Source organism: Thermobia domestica, chromosome 15 (genome assembly GCF_964235325.1).
Source record: "Thermobia domestica chromosome 15, izTheDome1.hap1.1, whole genome shotgun sequence".
In the NCBI taxonomy this organism is placed as follows: domain Eukaryota; kingdom Metazoa; phylum Arthropoda; class Insecta; order Zygentoma; family Lepismatidae; genus Thermobia; species Thermobia domestica.
The window spans coordinates 189,590,248-189,613,096 of NC_137468.1; the positions used below are offsets into that span (position 1 = coordinate 189,590,248).

The 22,849-nt window shown below is 36.0% G+C and overlaps 1 protein-coding gene across 4 annotated transcripts in view; it reads left to right on the top strand.

Moving 5' to 3' along the window:
• LOC145671406 (cytochrome P450 6k1-like) overlaps nucleotides 1–22,531 on the top strand; it is a 34,218-nt gene extending 11,687 nt beyond the window's left edge. For 3 of the 4 annotated variants that reach the window (XM_081740555.1, XM_081740557.1, XM_081740556.1), the window contains exons 2-5: nucleotides 5,665–6,639; nucleotides 9,963–10,184; nucleotides 15,614–15,865; nucleotides 22,298–22,531. In XM_081740555.1, coding sequence (XP_081596681.1) covers nucleotides 5,691–6,639; nucleotides 9,963–10,184; nucleotides 15,614–15,865; nucleotides 22,298–22,464 — 1,590 coding nt within the window. In that variant the 5' untranslated portion in view covers nucleotides 5,665–5,690 and the 3' untranslated portion in view covers nucleotides 22,465–22,531. Of the gene's footprint in view, nucleotides 1–1,603; nucleotides 1,757–5,664; nucleotides 6,640–9,962; nucleotides 10,185–15,613; nucleotides 15,866–22,297 lie in introns of those variants that run through there. The other variant, XM_081740558.1, reaches the window with a different exon arrangement.
• Nucleotides 22,532–22,849: the final 318 nt, after the last annotated feature.

Here is a 22,849-nt window from a genome sequence, read left to right on the forward strand (position 1 = left end):
TATGGTGGGAATTCCTGATAAAATTTCTCCCGCCCTTGGTATTCAAGATAGATACTTGAAATTTGGCACACACATTCAGTATACCAAGTACTATTTATCGGATTTTTTTAGATGGCTACGTTCACACAGGGCCGCTCCAGAGGGGCCGAAAGTGCGAAAAAAATTCCCTCCGAAATTTTCCCTTTGACATCATTTTTCCCGCTCCTGGTATATGGTATGAGCATGCAAGTGGTACCATTTGAACGCCAGCTCCATTCTAAAGAGAAAGAGGTATGAACCATGATCCTAGGATAAATAGTGACGATGCAGTAGCTGCTTGACTGAAAGTCTAAAAAATACCCCCAAAACCCCGGATCTCTTAAGGGTTAAAACTCCTGAATAAGTAATTATGAGGATCTAGCATAATTTCGATCAGGTTTTGGAATAATTCCGAGCTGTGAGTCTGGCGACGCTGGTTGGGATTCAATATGCTTTATTCTTCTCTTTCGAGTAACTAATTGCTGAAAGGGCATGTTGCCAACAGATTCCGCAGCATATTTTGTAAAGCAAACACACAAGGTGTCAGTCAATCTTCCAATTTTATTTTTCCACACAGTTCATAAATTATTAGGAATGGAAATGCGTGTTAAGAAAAAAATCTTGTTTTACTACAACCGCTCGGGTAGGTAATACCAACGTTGCCCTGAAACTAAGGCTGAAATATTCAGATTGAAGGAGTGTAGGAACAGAAATTTAGGAATAAAATAGGGCAAAATCACGGTAGAAAAACGAACATTAGATTAAATCAGCGAATTGACTAGATCTGTCAGTCAGCATTTTACATTAAAAATGTGTAACAATGTATAAATTAGTTTCTAGAAAGAAGTGTTACTGTTACTGAACCATAAAAGTCTTAGAAACATTTTTTCTCTTAGCTTATCTGTACACGAACTGTAGATTTGAGCTATAATTCCAATATCTGTAATGAAATGAGGGATTCTGTATGAAGGGTCCTGTAACTCTTTTAAAAACCATAATGCAATCTCCTTCACATATGACTACTTGCCCCAACCATAGTCTCAGCCTAGTATCCAGGAGAGCTTAAGCCTCTATTTTTTCTACCTTCTCTTAATTCTTAACACAAATTTAAAACAATTCCCGGCGGAAGCTCATGAGGTTCGGTTTCCACATTAATCAGTAGGTCCACGTCTCATATAACCTCCTGCTGAACGAGACGTTAATCTCAAAATCAACTCAACTCAAATTTAAAACACAATATGCAAAAAATATTGGGAGTCTCGATTTTCTAGCAGCCCTGCTTCTTAATATTTTGAAGATGGGTACCCAATGTTCCTTATAATTGAAATGTATTTCCATAATTCTAGAATTTCACAGAGGAATTTCACTTCTTCCAAAGTATATATACACACACTGCTACATCGTTTAACAGATTTTCCTTTATTCATGAAATAAGGAAGAGTATGCCCGATGTTTACTTTGTAATATCACTTATCTTGGTCTGTAATCCAGTTCATAACAAAGAACACGAGTTAGAACTTTCCTTCTATGAACTACAGATACGCTCGTCGTTTGGATTAGGTCCAAGTACCGTACGGTTTTATATTTCCCTGGCACCACATTTATACGTTGTCCTCAGCACCTCACTTTCAACGGCTTACCCAGGAATTGGATGAACTCTTAAGTCACATTTGGACTACACTAAAACGGGAGAATAAATCCCCGCCTCATCGAAGATTGAAACTAGCATCTTCTGTTAGTAAGTAGACGCTTACAGACTACCGTAAGTGACTGTGGCTCTAATTTTATCAAGAATTTAGATGTAGTTTCGAAAAAAAAATCTTAATGGATTGTATAGACTACTTACATATTGTATGCTACATAATCAATCTACTCGGCTAACATGCTTCTTTTACCCAAACAATTACATATTAATGCATATGAAAAAAATGAAATGAAATCTTTAAGTTTAACGTCCCACGGTTATGCCGGTTAGGCTAAAGGAGACGGTGATGATGAGAAATGAATGAAATGGTAGAATGAAGAAAGTGGGAGGAAACGGAAGAAAACCCACGAGCACGGTGTTTGTCCACCACAAAGTCCACACGGCGCGAACTGGGATCGACCCAGGGACCCCATGCACCAGAGGTGAACGCTCTACCACTGAGCCACCGCACCCCCTCAAATTAATGCATATTTTGTCAAGTTTTTAGAATAAGTTATTTTGTTAACAAGAAATAAAGTTTTAATATTAATACGCAGATGATGAATTGGAGAGTCGATTGGTTTTCATGTACTTTGAGGAAAGCCTTTATCTATATTAACATACAAATACTGATTTTCCTTTTAAAATATTTTAAATATTAGCCAAACATGACTCTTCGAAGAAGTTTTTGTTAAAGTAGGGTGTGAATTGGCCTATGATAATTCTCGTCAAACATTAAGTGAGAAAACAGAAAGAGTAAACGACAGGTTAAAAGAGGATACTACTTATACATTTTTAATTTCACACAAATTTATTTCAAGACGTATCGAGACGAGACAGGGCAATCGAGAAGAAGACCGAGATAAGCTCTGTTGATCGAGACGATGCCGACATCAAGACTGCTATTTGTAAACCGAAATGAGACCATGGCTGTACACAATCTCGTCTCGTCTCGATGCTATCCCTAATATAACTAGCGATAAGGTCAGAAATGAAACCTATTTCTCGTACGCTGAATCCATATTAAAAAATTCTCACTAAATTTTACAAAATCTGTTTCTGGTACGCTGAATCCATACAAAAATTTCTTACTAAATTTTACAAACCTATTTCTCGTACGCTGAATCCATGCAAAAAATTCTCACTAAATTTTACAAAACCTATTTCTCGTACGCTGAATTCACACAAAAAATTCTTACTAAATTTTACAAAACCAATTTCTCGTTCGCTGAATCCATACAAAAAATTCTCACTAAATTTTACAAAACCTATTTTTCGTACGCTGAATTCACACAAAAAATTTTTACTAAATTTTACAAACCTATTTCTCGTATGCTGAATCTATACAAAAAATTCTTACTAAATTTACAAAACCTATTTTCTCGTACGCTAAATCCATACAAAAAATTCTTACTAAATTTTACAAAACCTATTTCTCGTACGCTGAATCGATACAAAAAATTCTCACTGAATTTTACAACACCTATTTCTCGTTCGCTGAATCTATACAAAAAATTCACTAAATTTTACAAAACCTGTTTCTGGTACGCTGAATCCATACAAAAAATTCTTACTAAATTTTACAAAACCTGTTTTCGGTACACTGAATCCATATAAAAAATTTCTCGCTATATTTTACAAAATCTGTTTTTATACCCTGAATCCATATAAACAAAATTCTCACTATATTTTACAAAACCTTTTTTTTTCGAACCCTGAGTCCATATATGAAAAAAATCTCCCTATGTTTTACAATTATTACTTTGTAGAAATCAATATTCAAACTCGAGATTTTACTACTTTTTACTACTTCCGGTTTTACCAGAAGAGAAAGTGTTGGAACAAAATCTACTTCTGAGACCCTGAATCCATAAAAAAAAAAAAAAAAAAAAACCTTTACCTCCTAGAAGTACTGGTTTCTCACCAGGGGCGGATCCAGGACAGACTTCTGAGGGAAACGGTGGGTTGTAATACTGTTACTTAGAGCTACTTTTAAGAGCTCCAAACTCTGAAATTGGTTTTATTTATATATAAAATAAGAAAGTTTCCTCTTCTGGGGGCAGAGCGAACGATCACTCCGATCGCTCCCCCTGGATCCACCACTGTTTCTCACTATGGCGATCCACCATTCCGATTTGAATGAGAAGATAAACATCGATATCAGACTTATCATTGTGGCGCTGAATTAAAATCAAAACGTTATTTACTTCTCGCTATCTCTTATATTTTTTGCTGTACAAAGATCAATATTGAAACCATAGATGACAGTCGACATTTTTATCCTTTCCTGTTGCAGTGGAGGAAGAAAGTAGGAAATGCAATAGATTCTTGCGGTACTGAATCTATATTTAAAAGGAAGAAAGGCTTGTCGCTATCTATTACCATTTTTCACTACGACGGTCAATAATTGAACCGGTAATCATAAATTTCCATAACTTCCGGTTTGAATAGGGCATTGGTTCTCAACCGTGTTTACCTGACACTTTCCTTCGTGAACGCTGCATAATTGACGTCCACTTCTTGCTGCTTGTTCGTCTGACGCTTGTCAATTTCAGATCTAGTAATAAACTCTGTGATCTTAATAATAATAATAATAATAATCGTAATAATAATAATAATAATAATAATAATAATAATAATAATAATAATAATAATAATAATAATAATACCGCATTTATCCATGTATGCCGCGCACCTTTTCTGCACAGAAACGAAGTCAAAAAACAGGGTGCGCGGCATACGCGAGGAAATGTAGAATTGACTGAGCCACCAAGCATTTAAAATCACGGGGAGTTTTTATTAACCTAATACTGGAATATTGTGAGTAATTTTACAAGAGTAGAAAAGCTTTAATATAAAATGACAAGTTACAGTTCATCTTTCCTCTTTGCATCAACCGGCCTTTCAAGAACCACTTGCGGCGACTGTATACTGAATGGATGGCAACTGCAGTACACGAAACTACGCCAACTGGCCGAATTTATAAACCTGCACTTCGCCTTTTGTGCGAATGGATTATTTGAAGCATGGAATTCAATTCCAGAGGATCTTGTCCGCAGCTTTAAAAAATGCTGCATTTCCAATGCCAGCGATGGGAACGAAGACTATTTAGTCCGATGGTGATACGTGCTCCAGCTCCTCGGCGACGAAGAAAGCTAGGCACGGGAGTGATTTCTGTTAATAATCACAGTATTGTTGGATTGTCTCTGTGTATAACAATTTTAATGATTAAAAGTAGGATGAAAAATACATTGTACCGTTTTTTTCCCAGAAAATAGTTGTGCACTGTTTACATGTTTTTTTTTTTTTTTTTTTAATTTTAACGTTGCAGAAATTGGTAGTGCGCGGCTTACACGGGGGTGCGGCATACACGCGTAAATACGGTAATAATAATTCGCACTATTTGATAGCCCATGCATATTTTTAGCAGCTTTGCTCTTAACGGAACCACAATTCAATAGTTCTTCTGTGCTTATTAGGTATTTAATTTAGCTCTCTTTCTAACAACATTCAGAATATTAGTAATTATAAGTAATATTAGTATTTTTGTCACTTCGTTTCCACCCAGTTGTATAGTACTGGAATAGAGGAATACAGATCAACATGAAACTTAATTTTGGCACGCTGAGTTCATATAAAAATACATTACCATTCCAACCCATTTGGTTCGTATTGATTCGTGAAGTGTATGTCCATCACTTACGGTTCAAGTCGAAAGGTAAAGATGGAGATGAAACCCATTCTTGAAACAATAGATCGGTTCCAAAAGATCGGTTTTCCACTAACTGCTTCCACGTTCGGTCTGATATCCATCGATAGACAAACGAACGGATGAAGCCGTTCTGTAAGACTTTCGCTACTTATACATAGCATAGTTCAAAAGTCTAAAAATGGTGTTTCTAAATATTAAATTTTATATCTTGCTAATTTACTTATCGTTCTTTTTCTCTTGTATTTTACAGAAGATATAAAAGTGTAAAACTGCAAAATGGGGTCTGACTGCTGGAGTACTCTGTCTTCCAATTGGATTCTGGCTTCTGTGCTTATATTAATTATTTCATACTATTATCTCACAAAACAATATGGATATTGGAAGAAGAAAGGCGTCTTTTATTTGGAACCAAGCTTTTTCTTTGGAAACTTAAAACCAAGGATTTTATTTAGAGAACCAGAACATGAATTTTATAAGAAATTATACCTAAAATACAAGGAACACAAAATGATTGGAATATATGCTGGACTGAGTCCTGTTTTGTTTGTGATTGATCCTGACCTGATTAAACATATTATGATCAAAGATTTCGAACATTTTGTAGACCGTGAAACGTTTGTCCAAGGCACAAGTCCTTATTTTGACAGTAATTTGTTGCGACTGCGGGGCAAAAGATGGAAGATGGTGAGGGCAATTCTCACTCCAACATTTACTTCCCGCAAAATGAAAATTATGAGTCATTTGGTGAAATTATGTGGTGAACAAATAGATAATTATTTACAGAACGTATCTGATAACACTGAAATTGAGATGAAATCTTTTTTCACTCGATACACTCTTGATGTTATAGCAAATTGTGCTTTTGGTGTGCAGTGCAATTCTTTGAAAAATTCAGAAGCACAATTCTTGAAAATCGCTTCTAAATTTGGGGATACTGGGAAATTGAACAGATTTTTTGTGTTTTTATTTCTTTACTTTAAAATAACAAAAGTTGGTTTATTACCCATCAGGATTTTTAACAAGAACACTGAACAGTTTTTCGTAGATGTACTAACATCAACAAAACAACATCGAGAGAAACATAATGAAAGAAGGGATGACTTTTTCCAGTTGTTACTGGATGCCAAGAAAGGAACTTTGGATTCGGAGGCGGAGGAAAACAAAGATGAAGTTGATCAAGATGAGAAAGTAGAAGTAAATGAAGATAAAATATTGCTAAGAGAAGGTGAGTTTGTGTATTAATTAGTAAATTTATTTAATTTCTTCTCATTAGTTTTATAGGAACATCATAAAAATATCGAGACTACTCACAACACTACTAGATTGATTCTTAGATTCGTAGGGTGTTTTCAGAAAATGAAATATTTCAGTTTAACGTCCCACGATTATGCCCGTTAGGCTAAGGGAGACGATGATTAAAGGAAGTGAATGATGGTCAAGGAATTGGTGGAATATGAAAGTGGGAGGAAACGGGAGTACTCCGAAAAAATCTATGGGCACGATGTTGTCTACCACGAACTTTCTTGGTCGGGGATAGAACCAGGGACCCCGCGCACCAGAGGTGAGCGCTCTACTTAGTGATGGGTATTTCCTGGAAGATATTTTCGGGAATATTCTCTGGGAATATTCGCGGGAAAATTCCCCCAAATGGGAATATTTCGGGAATTTATTTGCAAATCACAAAAAGTGCATTCTATTACTATATTACGATTTCAAAGTTAAATTTGTTTCTTTATCACAGTGTATTGTTACTGTTGTCTCCAGAGGATTCTTTAAAATGTATATTCTGAACGATATTATGTAAGTTTATTAATATTTTATTATATTTTATGTTCTATGCAAGTAAATATGTGGGAAAAATGGTATAGTAAGTCCACATACTTTTACACCGCTAAACAGTTAAAATTTATATGTAAGTGGATTTTCTAAACTTGATTCTACTACTGATATTATAAACATATTAAAATTTTAAATGATATAAACAAATTAGTTTGGGTAACTACCAGAAGACACATATCAGCATTTTATCAGCATTTGCACATATACTTTTATGTTCACAACATTTGCAAGATACTGACTTATCTTTATAATTTTGCATGTAACATTGCCACACGACCTTACGACCTTTCTTCCTACCTATTCCTTGAAATGTCATGTGTTAATTCACATATAAGAGGAGTCCGAGTACCTCTTGTGAAATTCGAGTCAGAGACAGAAGACAGACCGATGTCTATTATTAATGGTGGTTCGGGGTATATTGATGCTACTTCACCTCTATTTCTAGATGAATTCTACATTACTTTACAAACTGGTTCCTTTTAATCAATTGTAAATTAGTTGTTTTGCTACTTTTTAGTGCAAATTGAAATGGAACTTAAAAAGTCATATTACTAGTTATATAAAGTACAGTCAAGGAATTTTAATTTTTTTAACCTCCAAATTATTTAAAACCTAGAAGTAAATCATAATAAATAAAAATAAAGTAATTAGTCGTATGGTTCTTATAATTTGGAAGATAAAGTAAAGAAATGGAAATAAATTCCTTTCCAGGAATTTATATGCTAAGGAGAAAACCCGGGAATATTCCCATTTTTTTAATTTTCCTTCCCACCGGGAATATTCCCACTATCCATCACTAGCTTTACCACTGATCCACCGTGCCACCAGGGTGTTTTCAGAGTGGTGGGAGTAATTATTTGATAGTCATTTGAGTTGAATAAAGCACAAGGTAATAGGCAATATATTTTTTTAATTGTCCATTATTGCTTTTCGATGTCATGCATGGGAAAGAGGAGTCGATTTGAAGCATGTAGTTGCTCATAAGGGAAGCCATATAGGTAAAATTAAAGTTTAGTTTCTTCAAAATAAGGGGAGAAAACGTACCTAATGTACTACAGTTATAAACTCTCTTCGTACGAGCAGTTACGACACTAGAGGGGGAGCAAGGGGACTGAGCGATCCCCTATGGCATTCATCTCTCGACTATGCCCCCCCAGATAGTTTTGTAATGTAGGCTTAGAAATATTAAACTATTTGTTTTCAATACACAGAAAATAGTTGTCCCCCAAAGTGTTTCCACCCCTCCGCTTGGCATCAGAGTAACGACCTCAGTTCATCTGAGTCGGCTCTGATTGGCTGAGGAACGTTACATGTTTTAGTCACGTTGTGTGTTGTCATAGGGGTCAATTCCGCCTTGATTTTGGGAGAGGTATCTTGTCCCCTAAGTTTTAGGAAGGGTACATAAGACTACCTCCTTAAATTTTGAAAATTGCCAAATTTAAAAATTCGGTCTAGCAGTATGAGATGGGGATGTGTACCTTTATAAGTTCGTTGGTCTATCTCGTTCTCTTTTATGGATAAAAAGAATTGCCAAAAATGTAAACTTCGGAGATTTTTGACCTATTTTTTTCTTTTTTGATTAGGCTTTCTTACCTTATATGATTATATAGTTGGTTATACACTTCCGTTCTCTTTCATAGGACATAGGTACATTGATGCTACCTTCTAAAACATTTGGAAGAGGTGTTTTGAACACGCCTAAATTAGGGAATTGTCAAATATAAAATTAGCTAAACGTTCTCTAGGGCTCAAATATATATATCTTTCATCTCACCATCTTCGTAAATTTGGGTGGTCTTGCGTATCCCTTTCTATGGGTAAAAAATGCCAAAATATTCGTCTTAACAAGTGCTCATTACGTGGCCGATGATTGACCTGATGCATCTTCTTTTATGAACTTTTATTGGATGACAGGAGTACTTGGTTAAGTACATGGGTCAATTCTATTAATAATAACGTGGGAATCTTGATGCCTTCTCATAAGTGTGTTTGACCACTTGAAAATTGAGAAGTATTAGAAACTAAATATTGGGAAATGTTCGCTAGGACGAAAATACATACCTTTGTAAATTTGTTTGGTTCCCATTATAGGTTCTCTGGTAAAAAAAAAAAAAATGTTAAAACTATACGTAACACTTCATATTGGTGGAAAATTTGAATTAACATGAAGTGGAATTTTGAATGTAGTGTCTAAAGTATAGTGCCTATGATGAGGCTTTATTGCAAAATACAATATGGATTAGTACATTTGGCTTTTCTCTTGAACAGGGTGTGGGTACCTCGATACATCTCTTTGAAATTTTGGTAGGTGTAAATTGGCCTACCCCTAAATTTCGGAAATTGTCAAAACTAAAAATTGGTAAATCGTCTCTGGGACTAAGATATAAGTTATCTAAATTTGAATTATCCATATTTTTGTTACTTATAGTAAAAATTTGTCAATAATTGAAATTTGTGAGATTTGTGACCTAACTTATCCTATGATATATTTTCATTATAATATATCATTACAGAAGCAAATATAGCGTTTTGTTTTGGATTAATAGACATGAATATCTTGAGACATTCTTCTCAAAAATTGGGAAAGGTAAATTGGCTCACCCTTTAATTTGGAAATTGTCCAAAGCAAGAATTTAGAAAAAGTTTCCTTTTTGAAAAACGGTTTATTAGATTTGTTCGTTTTTGTATAATCATTACATATCTTTTCAGTGTTAACTGATGAAGTGTTAATGGCTCAAGCTATCTTATTCTTGATTGCTGGATTTGAAACGTCTAGTACACTACTAACCTTTGCCAGTTATGAGCTTGCCTTGCACCCTGATATCCAAGATCGGTTAAGAGAGGAAATCTTAGGGGTTCTGAAGAAGTACAATGGCGAGTGCACATATGAAGCTATTCAGGAGATGAGTTATTTAGATATGGTACTCAGTGGTAAGTATATTATTTAACTACAACATAATTACTGCTTTGTTATTCACAGTGACTCTGTCTACATTGTGATCATATCCAATACCTGAAGCGCTTGTTGATTCTTTCCTGGAAAATTGTGCAAACCCATGTTGAAAACAAGACTTTCTTGGTTTGGTATATTTATTTTCCAGCCCTCCGTACACACACACACACACACACACACACACACACACACACACACACACACATATATATATATATATATATATATATATATATATATATATATATATATATATATATATATATATATATATACCATACGTGTGTATTGTTTTGAAACGCACACTTAAGATCTATTGCTGCTAGATTTTTTATTGTTCAGTCGTACATGCATTGTGAAACAGGTCACACGTGAGGAGGAGAAGGTTTTGAGAAGGAGCTCGTCAAGTTGGTGAGGGACATGACGTAATCTGTTTGACCTTCAAGAGTAGAATGCAAAAGGCTTATTTAGTTCTTTCACAAATGCCATCTAAATTGTTTTATGGGATTCAAGAACACGTATATACTTTGTCGACATGACTATCAGATAGAGTACACGTGTTATGACATCTTTCCTCCTACTTCTCTCCCCTACCGCCTCTATAATTTTTCTTGAGATTTGTGCATTAGCAAAGGGCCATCCAGAGGAGCCTAACTTTTATATCAAAGAAGGAAATATGTTTGTATATTTATTGAAGTTTAGTGTTACTTTTCATTCCAAAGAGTATACAAAACGTGAAACTACTGTTTAAGGTAATATCCAAACCTCCGTAATGCGCTCATATTGCAATGCCCTCGTATAAAAACTCAACGCAGCGAATTCCGGTAGATCAACGGGGCAAAGCAAACACGGGAAAAGAAAAGTTATTGGAAAAAGGTTTTCCATCTAAAATGGCGGAATTTTTGCCATCTTATCAACCATTTGGGCTCTGCATAGGTAAGATGCCCTATTGTAAATGATAAAAAGCAACGTTGTCAATTCAGCAGTCTGCTCCCTAGGGTCCATCATACCAACAATACATCATTATTGGGAAACGAACTCGAGGTGTTCTTGGTTTCGTCACACAACACTTACGTTCTCCGTGTAATTATTGCGTGACATTCCGTTCTGTTGCAAAAGCTCGTTGAACTGGAAACGCTACTTTTTCATGGATCATAGGACGTCTTACCAGTGTAGATGCCAAACGGCTGGTATGATTTCAAAAATTCGACCATTTCAGGTCGAAAACCAGAAACTTTCCTCTCTTTCCATTGTTTTTGAACCTTTACTCATAACGGAGTTGACTTATGGCCTCACACTTTTACTACACCCAGTATACCGTAATCGATAGAACTCATTAAGCTGTACAAAATGATATGCATGAGTGTATAAGCTCAGGCATAGTTTTTGAGAAAATTAAATGAAAGCAATGTATTTGTAAACCCAAAAATTGATGCTGTACACAAATCATGCCAGTCAACGAAATAAATAACATACTTGAACAAAATGACATAGTTGTATAGATGTAATTAAAGAATCAATAATGAACGATCTTCTTTGCAATACAGAAACTTACTCAAATAAATAAATTACGAGTGTCTTTTACAGTTGCAATCGCAACGCAATGTTTCAGAATGGTCTTCATACTGTAGTATCCGAAATGAAACCACAACACCGATAGCAGGGATATTTTTTTGGGAGAGTATAGAAGGGATAGTTGCCCCCTTGAGTTGAATATATAGCATGTGAAAAGTATGTAGTTTGGGAGCTAGGATCGTCCAAAAGTAAGTAACACATTCCAACAAACGTTTTTCAGAACACCAGGAGCCTTGGAGCCTGGTGGTATCTAATATTCCCGATTTCACACTGACGCCCTCCGTGCTCACTGATGTCATAGATTACTTGCTTCCTGCTTTGGACCCATATTTAAGACCGAGCATGTCTAAGAATACAGCTGAAAGTATATAAGGAATTATGCTCCGTGGGGAATCCCTTTTGCATCGCTGAAATATACATTTTGGGATGCCGTACCTGTCACTTCTGTATGGCAATATGGACTGTCATTCCATGGTTTCTCTTGCTATAAATAACGCATATATTAATTTATTGTTTCCACGCTTTTGGATGACTCTAGGGATAAAACTTTGCATCTTGCCCAACAGGTCCATATGAAATTAGTTTTGTTTAATTTTCTTCATTTTGATGTGAGAAACCATCTCATACAGTTTGTCGGTACAGTTCATCAATACTCTGTACACATTTAATCGATAGTATTCTAAAGGAAAAGTGTTAAGCTCTGCTTATATCTGGAGCATATTCAACTCAAAATATCTGAAGTCACACTGTGGTTCCCCGAACTCTTTATTATTATTATTATTATTATTATTATTATTATTATTATTATTATTATTATTATTATTATTATTATTATTATTATTATTATTATTAAGTATTCTGCCTTTCAGCAGGTCCTGGGACTAATGAGGATTTTTTTTTCAGTTTTAGATTTAGGCCTAGAAATGTTTCTTCCACGTTTCTCAATCTTCAGCTTCCTCTTTTAACTCTCAATATTTTCTCCTATTTTTCAAATAATCAATCAGCAGTGTTTTTCTTATTCCTATCCTTCGCTTCCCTTCCATCTTTCCTTCTATGGCAGTATGAAGAAGACAATTTCTTCGCAAGATATGTCCAATCCAATTGGCCTTCCTACGAACGATGCTGGATAGAAGTGTCCTCTTCTCTCATATCCGTTTTGAAACATCTTCATTTGTTACTCTCTCATTCCATTTAATCCTCTCCATCTTCCCCCAACACCACATTTCGAAGCCCTCCAAATATTTCTTCTCTAACTTCCATAATATCCAAGTCTCTGAACCATACAGTCCAATCCTCCATATATAGCACTTGACCAACTTCTTCTTAAGCCCAATATTGAGCCTGCTAGTTAAGAATGATCTTTTCTTGTTGAATGCTTGTTTGGATATGGCAATTCTTGATCTTATCTCTTTGGTGCAGTATGCGCATCTGGTCAAAATACTTCCCAGATACTTGAAATTATCGACCTCTTCAAGTTCTCTTTGTTCTACTCTGATCCGTAAGGATGTATTTCCAAGGGATATTCTAACGACTTTTGACTTTTCTATGTGATTTCCATTCCATATAGTTTCCCAGTATCAATTATTTTGTCAATTATCTCCTGTAGTCCTCCTTCGTCTTTAGCTATTATAACCGTATCATCTGCATACCTAATCTTGTTAACGTCCAACCTCTTTAGGACATTTTTTAACACCTTACTCATGGCATTATTATCTGCGAGCATAAGCATACGGGAGCTTATAGCTTCACTGTAACTGTAAGTCTTGTTTATAGGTAGATTATTTCGAAACAGCTGTGACTTCTGGCGCGAAGCTAGTTAGCAAGCCGAAACATGGCAGGGGAAATTCTATCACGTAATGAGTTGTGCACAGTGATTTCGCTGTGGTCAGTATGTGTGAGCTGTTTCGCGCTGTTGTAGAAACGCCATGCTGTGCGGCTGGATTCAAAGGTGTACGTACGAATGCTCACAGCTGATCAGAAAATAATCTACCTATATGTGATACTATATTAGCGGTAACAACTCGGTGTATCTGAACCAAATTTGGTGGGCAAGTAACCTTTCGTCTCGGGGATAAATATTATTGTATTTAGTGATGAATCTTAGCCTGGGACAGGCTCAGCTAGAACAGAGGATAGTTCCACAACTTTGCACTCCAGAAACTTCTGAGTTTGATTTACTTCGGCTTGTATTAATTCATATTTGCGTCCTTAGGCAATATCGAAATTACGTTCATAACCAATTCTATATAAGCTCTGGACTTGATCCCGATTCAGTTGACGGTTGCATAGTCCATGATGTCAGACTACTTCGTTCAAACAGGTCTTTTTCTTATAAACTATCTAATTTTGAGTAGGGAGGAGGAGAAATACAGGGCCGCGTCAAAGACTCCATTTGTTCATATTTGAGTCAACATGAAAATATAAGCTGAACTTCATACATTCAAAATTCATATATCGTCACCATTTTGTATTCGAGGAAAAGCCACCCGTAGACATTAATGAAATCAAAGGACATTTCAGGATCTCTGCCCTCTTACGAAGTTAATCTGTATGAGTACCACATTTCACTTTATTCGATTCATCTGACTCTATAAGACCTTAACATGGTAATTAAGAACAACTTCCATTGTGCTTTTTTTCTCTGTCTATGGCACTGATCCGAGGGGATGGTATTAACTTTAAACTACTTCTCGTAATGTTACCAATTTAAACTAATGAAATAAGGTAGGTGCAGATAAATACGCCATGTTAAGGGTGTTGGATTTTTTGTGGCTTTAATTTCCAGGAAACACAAAGAACAACACATGTGCGTTGCAGAGTATCCTTTTCCGCGAGTAGAAAATATGTGGTAATGATGCAACTCACTTCCATTTTGTATCCAAGATAAAACAAAAAAAAAAAAAAAAAAAAAAAATGGAAAGTCGCGTATTTCCCAACACGTGCAGGTAATTATGCAAAGTCTAGAATACTACTAGAAATATGTAATAAATCTTGCAACTGCTTACATCGTCTGTATTATACGAACTCAAATATTACTACACAACGTGGCTGAAGCCAAAAATCGAATAACCAAAGTGCAAGATGAAGATAAAAAGTGAAATGTGAAAACGATAATCTCCAAAGTTGAAATAAAGTTCCAAACTGAAAAGTTTTAGTCCACAAGAAGATAAACAAACAGTGTCACTGTACTGTGACTTAAAAAAGACTACACCGGTATTACGTGGAACATGTGGGACAAATTAAAACATCTTTGTCTTCTGCAGTCAGTCCTGCACAAGCCCTGGTGTATTTCGCTGCACCATACTTGGTATTGATTTAGTAGCAATGGAATCACAAATATAGAAATTATACTTACAAAACAAAGTGTTTCTAGACGGACATGGCATAAGCCGTCATTGCTGTAAACAATCGGCAATGTTCTGAGTTATCACGATACTAATAATGGATTCTTACTTCTATTGAAATAATAACGTCCTTCCACAGAACCTTCCCGGAGCAAACAACACTGCACAGCGTGGAAGTCTCAGCGCTGTCTCCCGGAGTATTCGTCAAATCGACCTTGTCCAAGACCGTGGCACATATTGGAGGTGCATTCTAGCGGATTTAATCGGAAACGTCCCAGCACTAAACACTTGGCGTATTTAGCTGCACTGGCGAATATACTTGCAGTTACATGATATCAGAAATTAAATGTTAGCACATTTGTTATAATCTATGAGCCATGGTAGCATACACACGCTGCTGTTTGGTATATGTTAAATATTTTAAAATTAAGTTATAAAGTAAGTTCTTTCTGCAATAAAAATCTAATTAATTATTATTTATTCTGTAGAAGCTCTACGAAAGTACCCACCAGTTGCTAGACTTGGTAGAGTATGTACACAGAGATATGTAATTCCTGGAACAAGTGTACCGCTGGAGAAAGGAGATGTTATCTGGATTCCAATCATTGGACTTCATCATGACGAAACGTTTTATCCAGATCCAGAGCGATTTGACCCTGACAGGTTTCTTCCAGAGAATAAGGCTAAAAGATCTGCTGATGTGTATTTACCATTTGGAAGTGGTCCAAGAAACTGCATTGGTAAGCTTTTTGTATTATTCTGTATTTCATGTTAAAGATAACTTCCTGTTTATCATGCTACTGCCTAGTAAATTGCGATAGGGAAAATTGGATCCAGTTTTGCTTTTAATATTGAAATTTATCTTGAGCTTGCACACTTTTAGGCTAGTTTTAGACGGAAGCATTTATCGTAGCATTTCTCGTATCAAAAATCGTATCATCGATATCCTACCGTGTAAAGTAGCAAATGCTATAGCATTTCCCATGCCATGGCATATCCTATGGCATTTCTTGTCGATAGAACCTGCTCTATTTCATAGCATTTTCCCCAGCATTTCTGCTCCGATTGCAGCGCCATGGTGTGTTAAAAGGAAGCGATGTGTGGGAAATTGAATTGTAGTAAAGAAAAAAGTTAGAGCAGGGATACTATTATTATGTTGATTAAAAAAATATGAGGAACATCCTTGTTTGTACAAAGTTAAAGCGTGCAGTTTCACTATACGGATACATACAGAAATTCATTTAAAAAAACTTTCTCGTTTCATTTATTGGTGTGCTCTTGCATTCTCCGGTGTAGGTTCACTTTAACAGGTGGTAACGTGTAGTTTTACTATACGGATCCATAGTATAAGTAGTAGTAGTAGTAGTAGTAAGAGGAGGAGGAGGAGGAGTAAGTAGTAGTAGTAGTAAGAATAGTAGTAGTAGTAGTACTAGTAGTAGGAGGAGAAGTAAGTAGTAGTAAGAGTAGTAGTAGTAGTACTTAGTAATAGTAACAGTAGCTGTATGTGTAGTAAAAGTAAGAGTAGTAGTAGTAGGAATAGGAGTAGGAGTAGGAACGGGTAGTAGTAGTAGTTGGAATAGGAGTAGTAGTGGTAGCAGTAGTAGTAGTAGTAGTAGTAGCAGTAGTGGGGATGGGTTAGAAGCCCCGATGGGAATGGTTGGGTTCTGTTTTCGATACAAAATGGGGAAGTTACAGACCTGCCAAAATTTTATGGCAGCTTATTGAAAATTACGTGCATTTCAGGTTCGACCTTAATTTCTATATTTCCACATAAATACGCATCCCAGATGTAAGTGCACACCATATTTCCATTACTTATACACTACTCTATTAAAACATTAGAAATTTCTTCTGTAAATTTTAAAATCTATGGATCTGTATAGTATAACTGCACCGTTAAAAGTCCTTTGTATCATAATAACCATATGCGAAAACGGGCTTTAGAAGAAATAGTGACTGAAATATCTGTTTTTAGTTTTGGAGCCATAATTGCGCTCTTCTCCAGTGATTTGTTTGCTACGTCACGACAAAATGCTTATCAAAATGCTACAATGTAAAAGCACAATATACTTTTCATGCCATAGAATATTATACGAGATTTTTGGCAGCACATCTGCTACGAGAAATGCTACGATAAATGCTTTCGTCTAAAACTGGCCTTAATGCAAATATGCACGAAGATACATACAGATATATTCTCTCTCTCTCTCTCTCTCTCTCTCTATATATATATATATATATATATATATATATATATATATATATATATATATATATATACATATATATAATATAGATAGGCCTAGATATATGAGCGTAACTATGTTTATCCTCGAATTCCTCCTAGATTACTGGACTGATTTTGATGACTTTCGGTGATAGACTTGAGTCGGGTCCATTTTATGTTTTAGTCCTATTTCTTTACTACAATGCATATTATAAGAGGGCAACGAGATGTCAAAATTTTCGCATACGAAAAATTGAGTATCTCAGGACCCTATCAGTTTAAGGTGAAACTTTGTATACAGTATGGCGCTAAATTTGTTGTAAAAAAAGCAGAGGAGTGTTTCTTGAGAGTAAAACAAACAAAAAGGTCCCAATAAACATAGGGTGAAAACCCCATCGTTTACGTGTTATATATATGCTGTCGAAATCATGAAAAAATGATTTTTAAAGGTTCATCACTCCAAAACTATTTGACCTACCTTGGTCGGGCCAAGACTTCACTTAGGAACTAGTATGTGCCCTATCCAAAAATGCGTGTTTCAGAATCCTGAGGTGCTTCCACAACAATTTTATATAGGGAGTTTGACTACGGGCTTATGATATAAAGTACTCTTCAACTACCTCCATAAAAATTGTTGCATCAGTACCTTAGGATTCTAAAACATGTATTTTTGGATAGAGCATATACTAGTTCCTAAGTGAAGTCTTGAGCCGACTACAGTAGGTCCCATAGTTTTGGAGCTATGGACCTTTAGAATTTATTTTTTCATGTTTTCGGCAGCCTATAACACGTAAACGATGGGGTTTTCGCCCTATGTTTATAGGAACTTTTTGTTTGTTTTACTCTCAGGAATCACTCCTCTGCTTTTGTACAACGAATTTAGCGCCATACTGTATACAATTCTTCATTAAAATAAACAGACCCTTGAACTAACGTTTTTGGAAACTTATATCTTAAGAGGGGCAAAAGGGGTATCTTGTGTATACATACAGGGGTTGGACAAAAAAATCTAAAAAGTTTGCAAAAGTGTGAAAATCATACCTAGTATGGCGTGGATCCTCCTTTTGCGTCCAAAAGAGCTTGGATCCGACGTGAAATGGATGTATACAGCTCCTGAATCTTGGTGTGTGGAATTTTGTACCATTGTTCCTCCAAAACATGCTTCAGTTCCTTAAGGGATGCTGGTGAAGGGTAATGAGACCGAACACGCTTTTCTAACTCAGACCACAATGGCTCAATGATGTTCCGATCTGGTGATTATGGGACCCAGGGGAGGTGTGATAACTCCTGGTCATGCTCCTCAAACCATGATTTCACCGTTTTTGCAGCGTAACAGGGTGTCAAATCATCTTGGTAGATGCCATCAGCATCAGGGAACATTATTTGGGCCATGGGTAGAACCTGGTCTCCCAAAATGGCCTCATACGCTTTAGCATTCATCATTCCATGCAGGGCTATGACGGGACCTGCAGAAAACCACGATATTACTGCCCATACTGTAACAGAACCACCCTATGGTTTACAGTTGGGAGCAGACAGTCTGTATCATAGGCCTGCGACAGTGTTCTCCATACGTAAACATGACCGGTTGTTGGAAACAAGGTAAAGGTCGATTTATCGGACCACATTACGTGTTTCCACTGCAAATGAGTCCACGCCTTGTGGTCCTTGCACCACTGGATACGCCTCTTTGCATTTACTGCTGTGACCAGGGGTTTGGCGATAGCGGCCCTGCCATGAAGTTTCATTTTATGAAGTCCCCGTCGCACTGTTTCCGATGAAACCGGGTTCTGTAGGCTGGAATTGAGTGCAGACGTAATTTTCATTGGAGTGGTCTTTTTAGCTGCTACAATCCGTTTTAATGCCCTCCGGTCCCTATCTGACAGGATTGTCTTTCGACCACTGTTGTGCTTTGCAGACGTCGTTTGCTCATGAATTGTGTATGCCCTTGTGACATTGGACACAGTTCATTTCGATACCCCCACAATGTTCGCCACTGTTGCCACTGAAGCTCCAACCAGACGGGCACCAACGATCAAGCCTCTTTGGAGATCTGTCAGGTCGCCCATTGTACCGCACCACTTTCACACCACGACACTCACAGGTGAACTGGTTACTGCTGACGGAAGAGGAAGGTCCACATGATACATTGAAAACAAAACAAAACAAAACAAAACAAAAAAAAAAAAAACGATCGGCAACCGCAACAGGTGTTGTACAGTGGAGCACCAAACCTACGTGTCCTGTATGAAGTGTTTATGTTTATAGATTTTTTGTCAACCCCTATATATATGTATATAAGTTATATATATAAGTTAATGTAACGATGTTTGTTCGCGAACCCCTCCTAAGTTCATGCATCGATTTTAATGATGTTTTGAACATGATTGGACCATGGTATCATTTCGGTTTCTATCACTTTAAATGCATATCCTAAGTGGGGAGCAAGAGGCTAAAAATTTATACATAAACTTGAGTATCTCAGAACTGTCAACTTAGGAAGATGAAACTTGGTATATATTCTTCATTTAGAATAATAGAACCGGTGACCTTGCGTTTTTCAAAATTCCAAGAGGGCATGCAATATCTTATATGCCTATGAGGTGCAAGTGCAAGTGTGCAAGTGTCGAAGTATCGGTAGGGGTACAGTTACTATCGAGCTATATACGAGATAAGAAAGTACGGCGATGTTAAAAATAAAATGAATTATAGATTTGAATGGATTTATACGTTTCATGGAATATACGTAAAGAAAAGAAAATTCGACATCTGACCGTTTGTTCGTCCTGACATACATTCACTTGCAGGTTATACCGTTCGACGTGTCGAGACGAAATTTTAAACTTAAGGTTTTTAGGTAATTCACCATGTTTCGTTAAAAAAGATCTTACCCGTAAAAGTAAGGGTTATTTACTGAAAGGTAAGAATCAAAATGTTTCAAAAATGGCTTTAAGGATTTCGTTTATATTTCATTAATATTTTTTAAAAATAAAACCCCCATATTGTGGTAATTTTATCAAAACAGACTCAGGCGAGTTTTTTTTATATATATATATATATATAAGGTCATTGTGTCGAATATGCGCCCCCTAAGGATAAAATGAACTCTCAGGCACAGGTGGGAAAGAGGAACCCAAAAATCAGTATTCGGCTGGAAAGTAATACCATTGGTAAGCATGAAAATATGTTAAGAGAAAGGCATCATACACCAAAATATGTCAAAGGGTGGTAAGGGATCATATTTCTCGATGCTGGGATAATATGCTTTCAAACCAAAATGTAAAACTACTGAGAAGCAATACATAAAATATCTGACTCCCTAATACACAACCACATTATGAAATCATACAATGAAGCAATACTGCACACTTACGTTATGAAAATACAAGAAATTATGAACAAACTTTCTTGAAAGGAAACGTAAGTTTAATTTTTTCTCTTTGTAACAAAAGCTATCTTTTGTTACAACTGTAGTGTTTTCCTTATATTAATAAATCATAAATGTAGTTCGAAATCCTACTTTCAAGCATTATAACTTTAAATAAAGGAGCGGAGAATCTGAACTATCTACAAACTCTTGCGTTACGCACAAAACATGATACCACAGCGGACATCTGGTACACTTTATCCATTCTTGTCCGTTTTCTTCTGTGTAAAAGTATCCTTTACAGACACTACAATAATTGCTTTTGTTACGGGGGGTGACTACTTTTTGTCCGGGGTGCTTATTCCATTAATATATTCTACAATGTTATACACAGGGTATCCCAGGAGGAAGGGGCAATAATTCGGAAAATGATAGTATGGGTGATTCTAAGCAAAAAGGTCATATGAACATGGATCCTAATCTCAACGGTTTGAGACCTACAGGTTGTGAACCATTTTTAACTTTATATTGCATATTGCTCACCCTGTAGTTATTCTACAGAGGTGGGAGATAGCGGATTAGAAAGGTGATGGAAAGGCCTTTCCAACAGTATGCAACATGCTACAGTGTTGTCTTTGGAAGAGAAGTTATTGAGGGATATTTGGGAATCAGTGTTGCCACCCAGTTTCTTTAAATAACCTTAACTTTCCGAAATTTACCTCAATAACTTCCCTTCCAAAGATACTATTGCCACTTGTTGCATACCGTTGGAAATGCCATCGCATCGTCTTTCAAATCCGCTATATTTCACCTTTATAGAATAACAACAGGGTGAGCAATAAGCAATATAAAGCTAAAAATGGTTCACAACTTGTAGCTCTCAAACCGTTGAAATTAAGATCAATGTTCATATGAACTGTTTTGCTTAGAATCACTCATGCTACCATTTCCGAAAATATTGTTCCTTCCTCCTGGGACACCCTGTGTATAACGTCCGTGAGAATATCCACAAGGGATAGTTTACAATTTGTGAGCTTTTTGGTGGATTACAATTTTTATAATTAACTGTTGACATCTCGGGATCCCTTATCGTTCGATACATGAAATTTGATGGGTTTGACTCTTAATTGAAAATAATTAAAGATGTCTTAATCGCTTTTTGATATTTATTCTAGAATGGAGAAAAAAGTTCAGAGTGCGGATTGTACTTTTTATAATATTTTCATATCTGGGAATTCCTTGAAGCTCGTTCTTAATAGTTGTTCCTTACGTTGGTAGTTATGTATAAAAAATCGTCCTCCGAGATTCCTTTACTAATGCCTATTCTTATTTTAAGTAGACACCAATCTCTTCGGGCCTCATTCGCTGCCCCTTTGTACTAGTGATGTGATGTGTCCTGATCACCACTACTGTTAAAGCATTGAATTCCATAAGACTTTGAACTTCTGTTTTCATTATTATGATGATCATATTTAGTATCAATGTAATTCTATCATGGATATTAAAATTAATATATAATTTTATTTTGTTTTTCTAAATGCTTATTTTGGTAATTCAAGCACTGTTTCTAAATTGCAGGAAAAAGATTTGCTTTGATGAGCTCGAAGATTGGACTGGCTTCTTTGCTAAGAAATCACAAGATAGTTCCATGTGAAAGAACGGAAATACCTTTCCAACTACGGGCTGATAAACTACTTCTGCACGCCAAAAATGGAATATGGCTGTCTCTAGAAAAAATGTCCTGAAAATGTCCATATAGGCTTAGATGAACTCAGACCCTTGTATTATTTAAAAATAAAAAATTATATCTAAGTCATCTGACTTTTTTTAAAGAGGAAAAAAATAATATCGTCCCTTTGTTTGCAAAGTGTAGTATCTAAAAAAAAGAATTTTGAGTTAAGACCAGTTCCGAATTTCCCTTTAGGAGCTCTATAATTTTCTTTAACAGCCGTATCTAAATTCCTGAATATAAATGTGGAATAAGCAGTTTGATGTTAGTCGCATATCAATTGTAGAGAATTAAATTTCTCTCGAACTGCCGTAACTCAAGATACGACAGTTTGAAAGAGAAATTAAGGTAAGTTTCTATTGTTCACACACAATCGTATCTCAAAAGACTTTTTTTTTTGT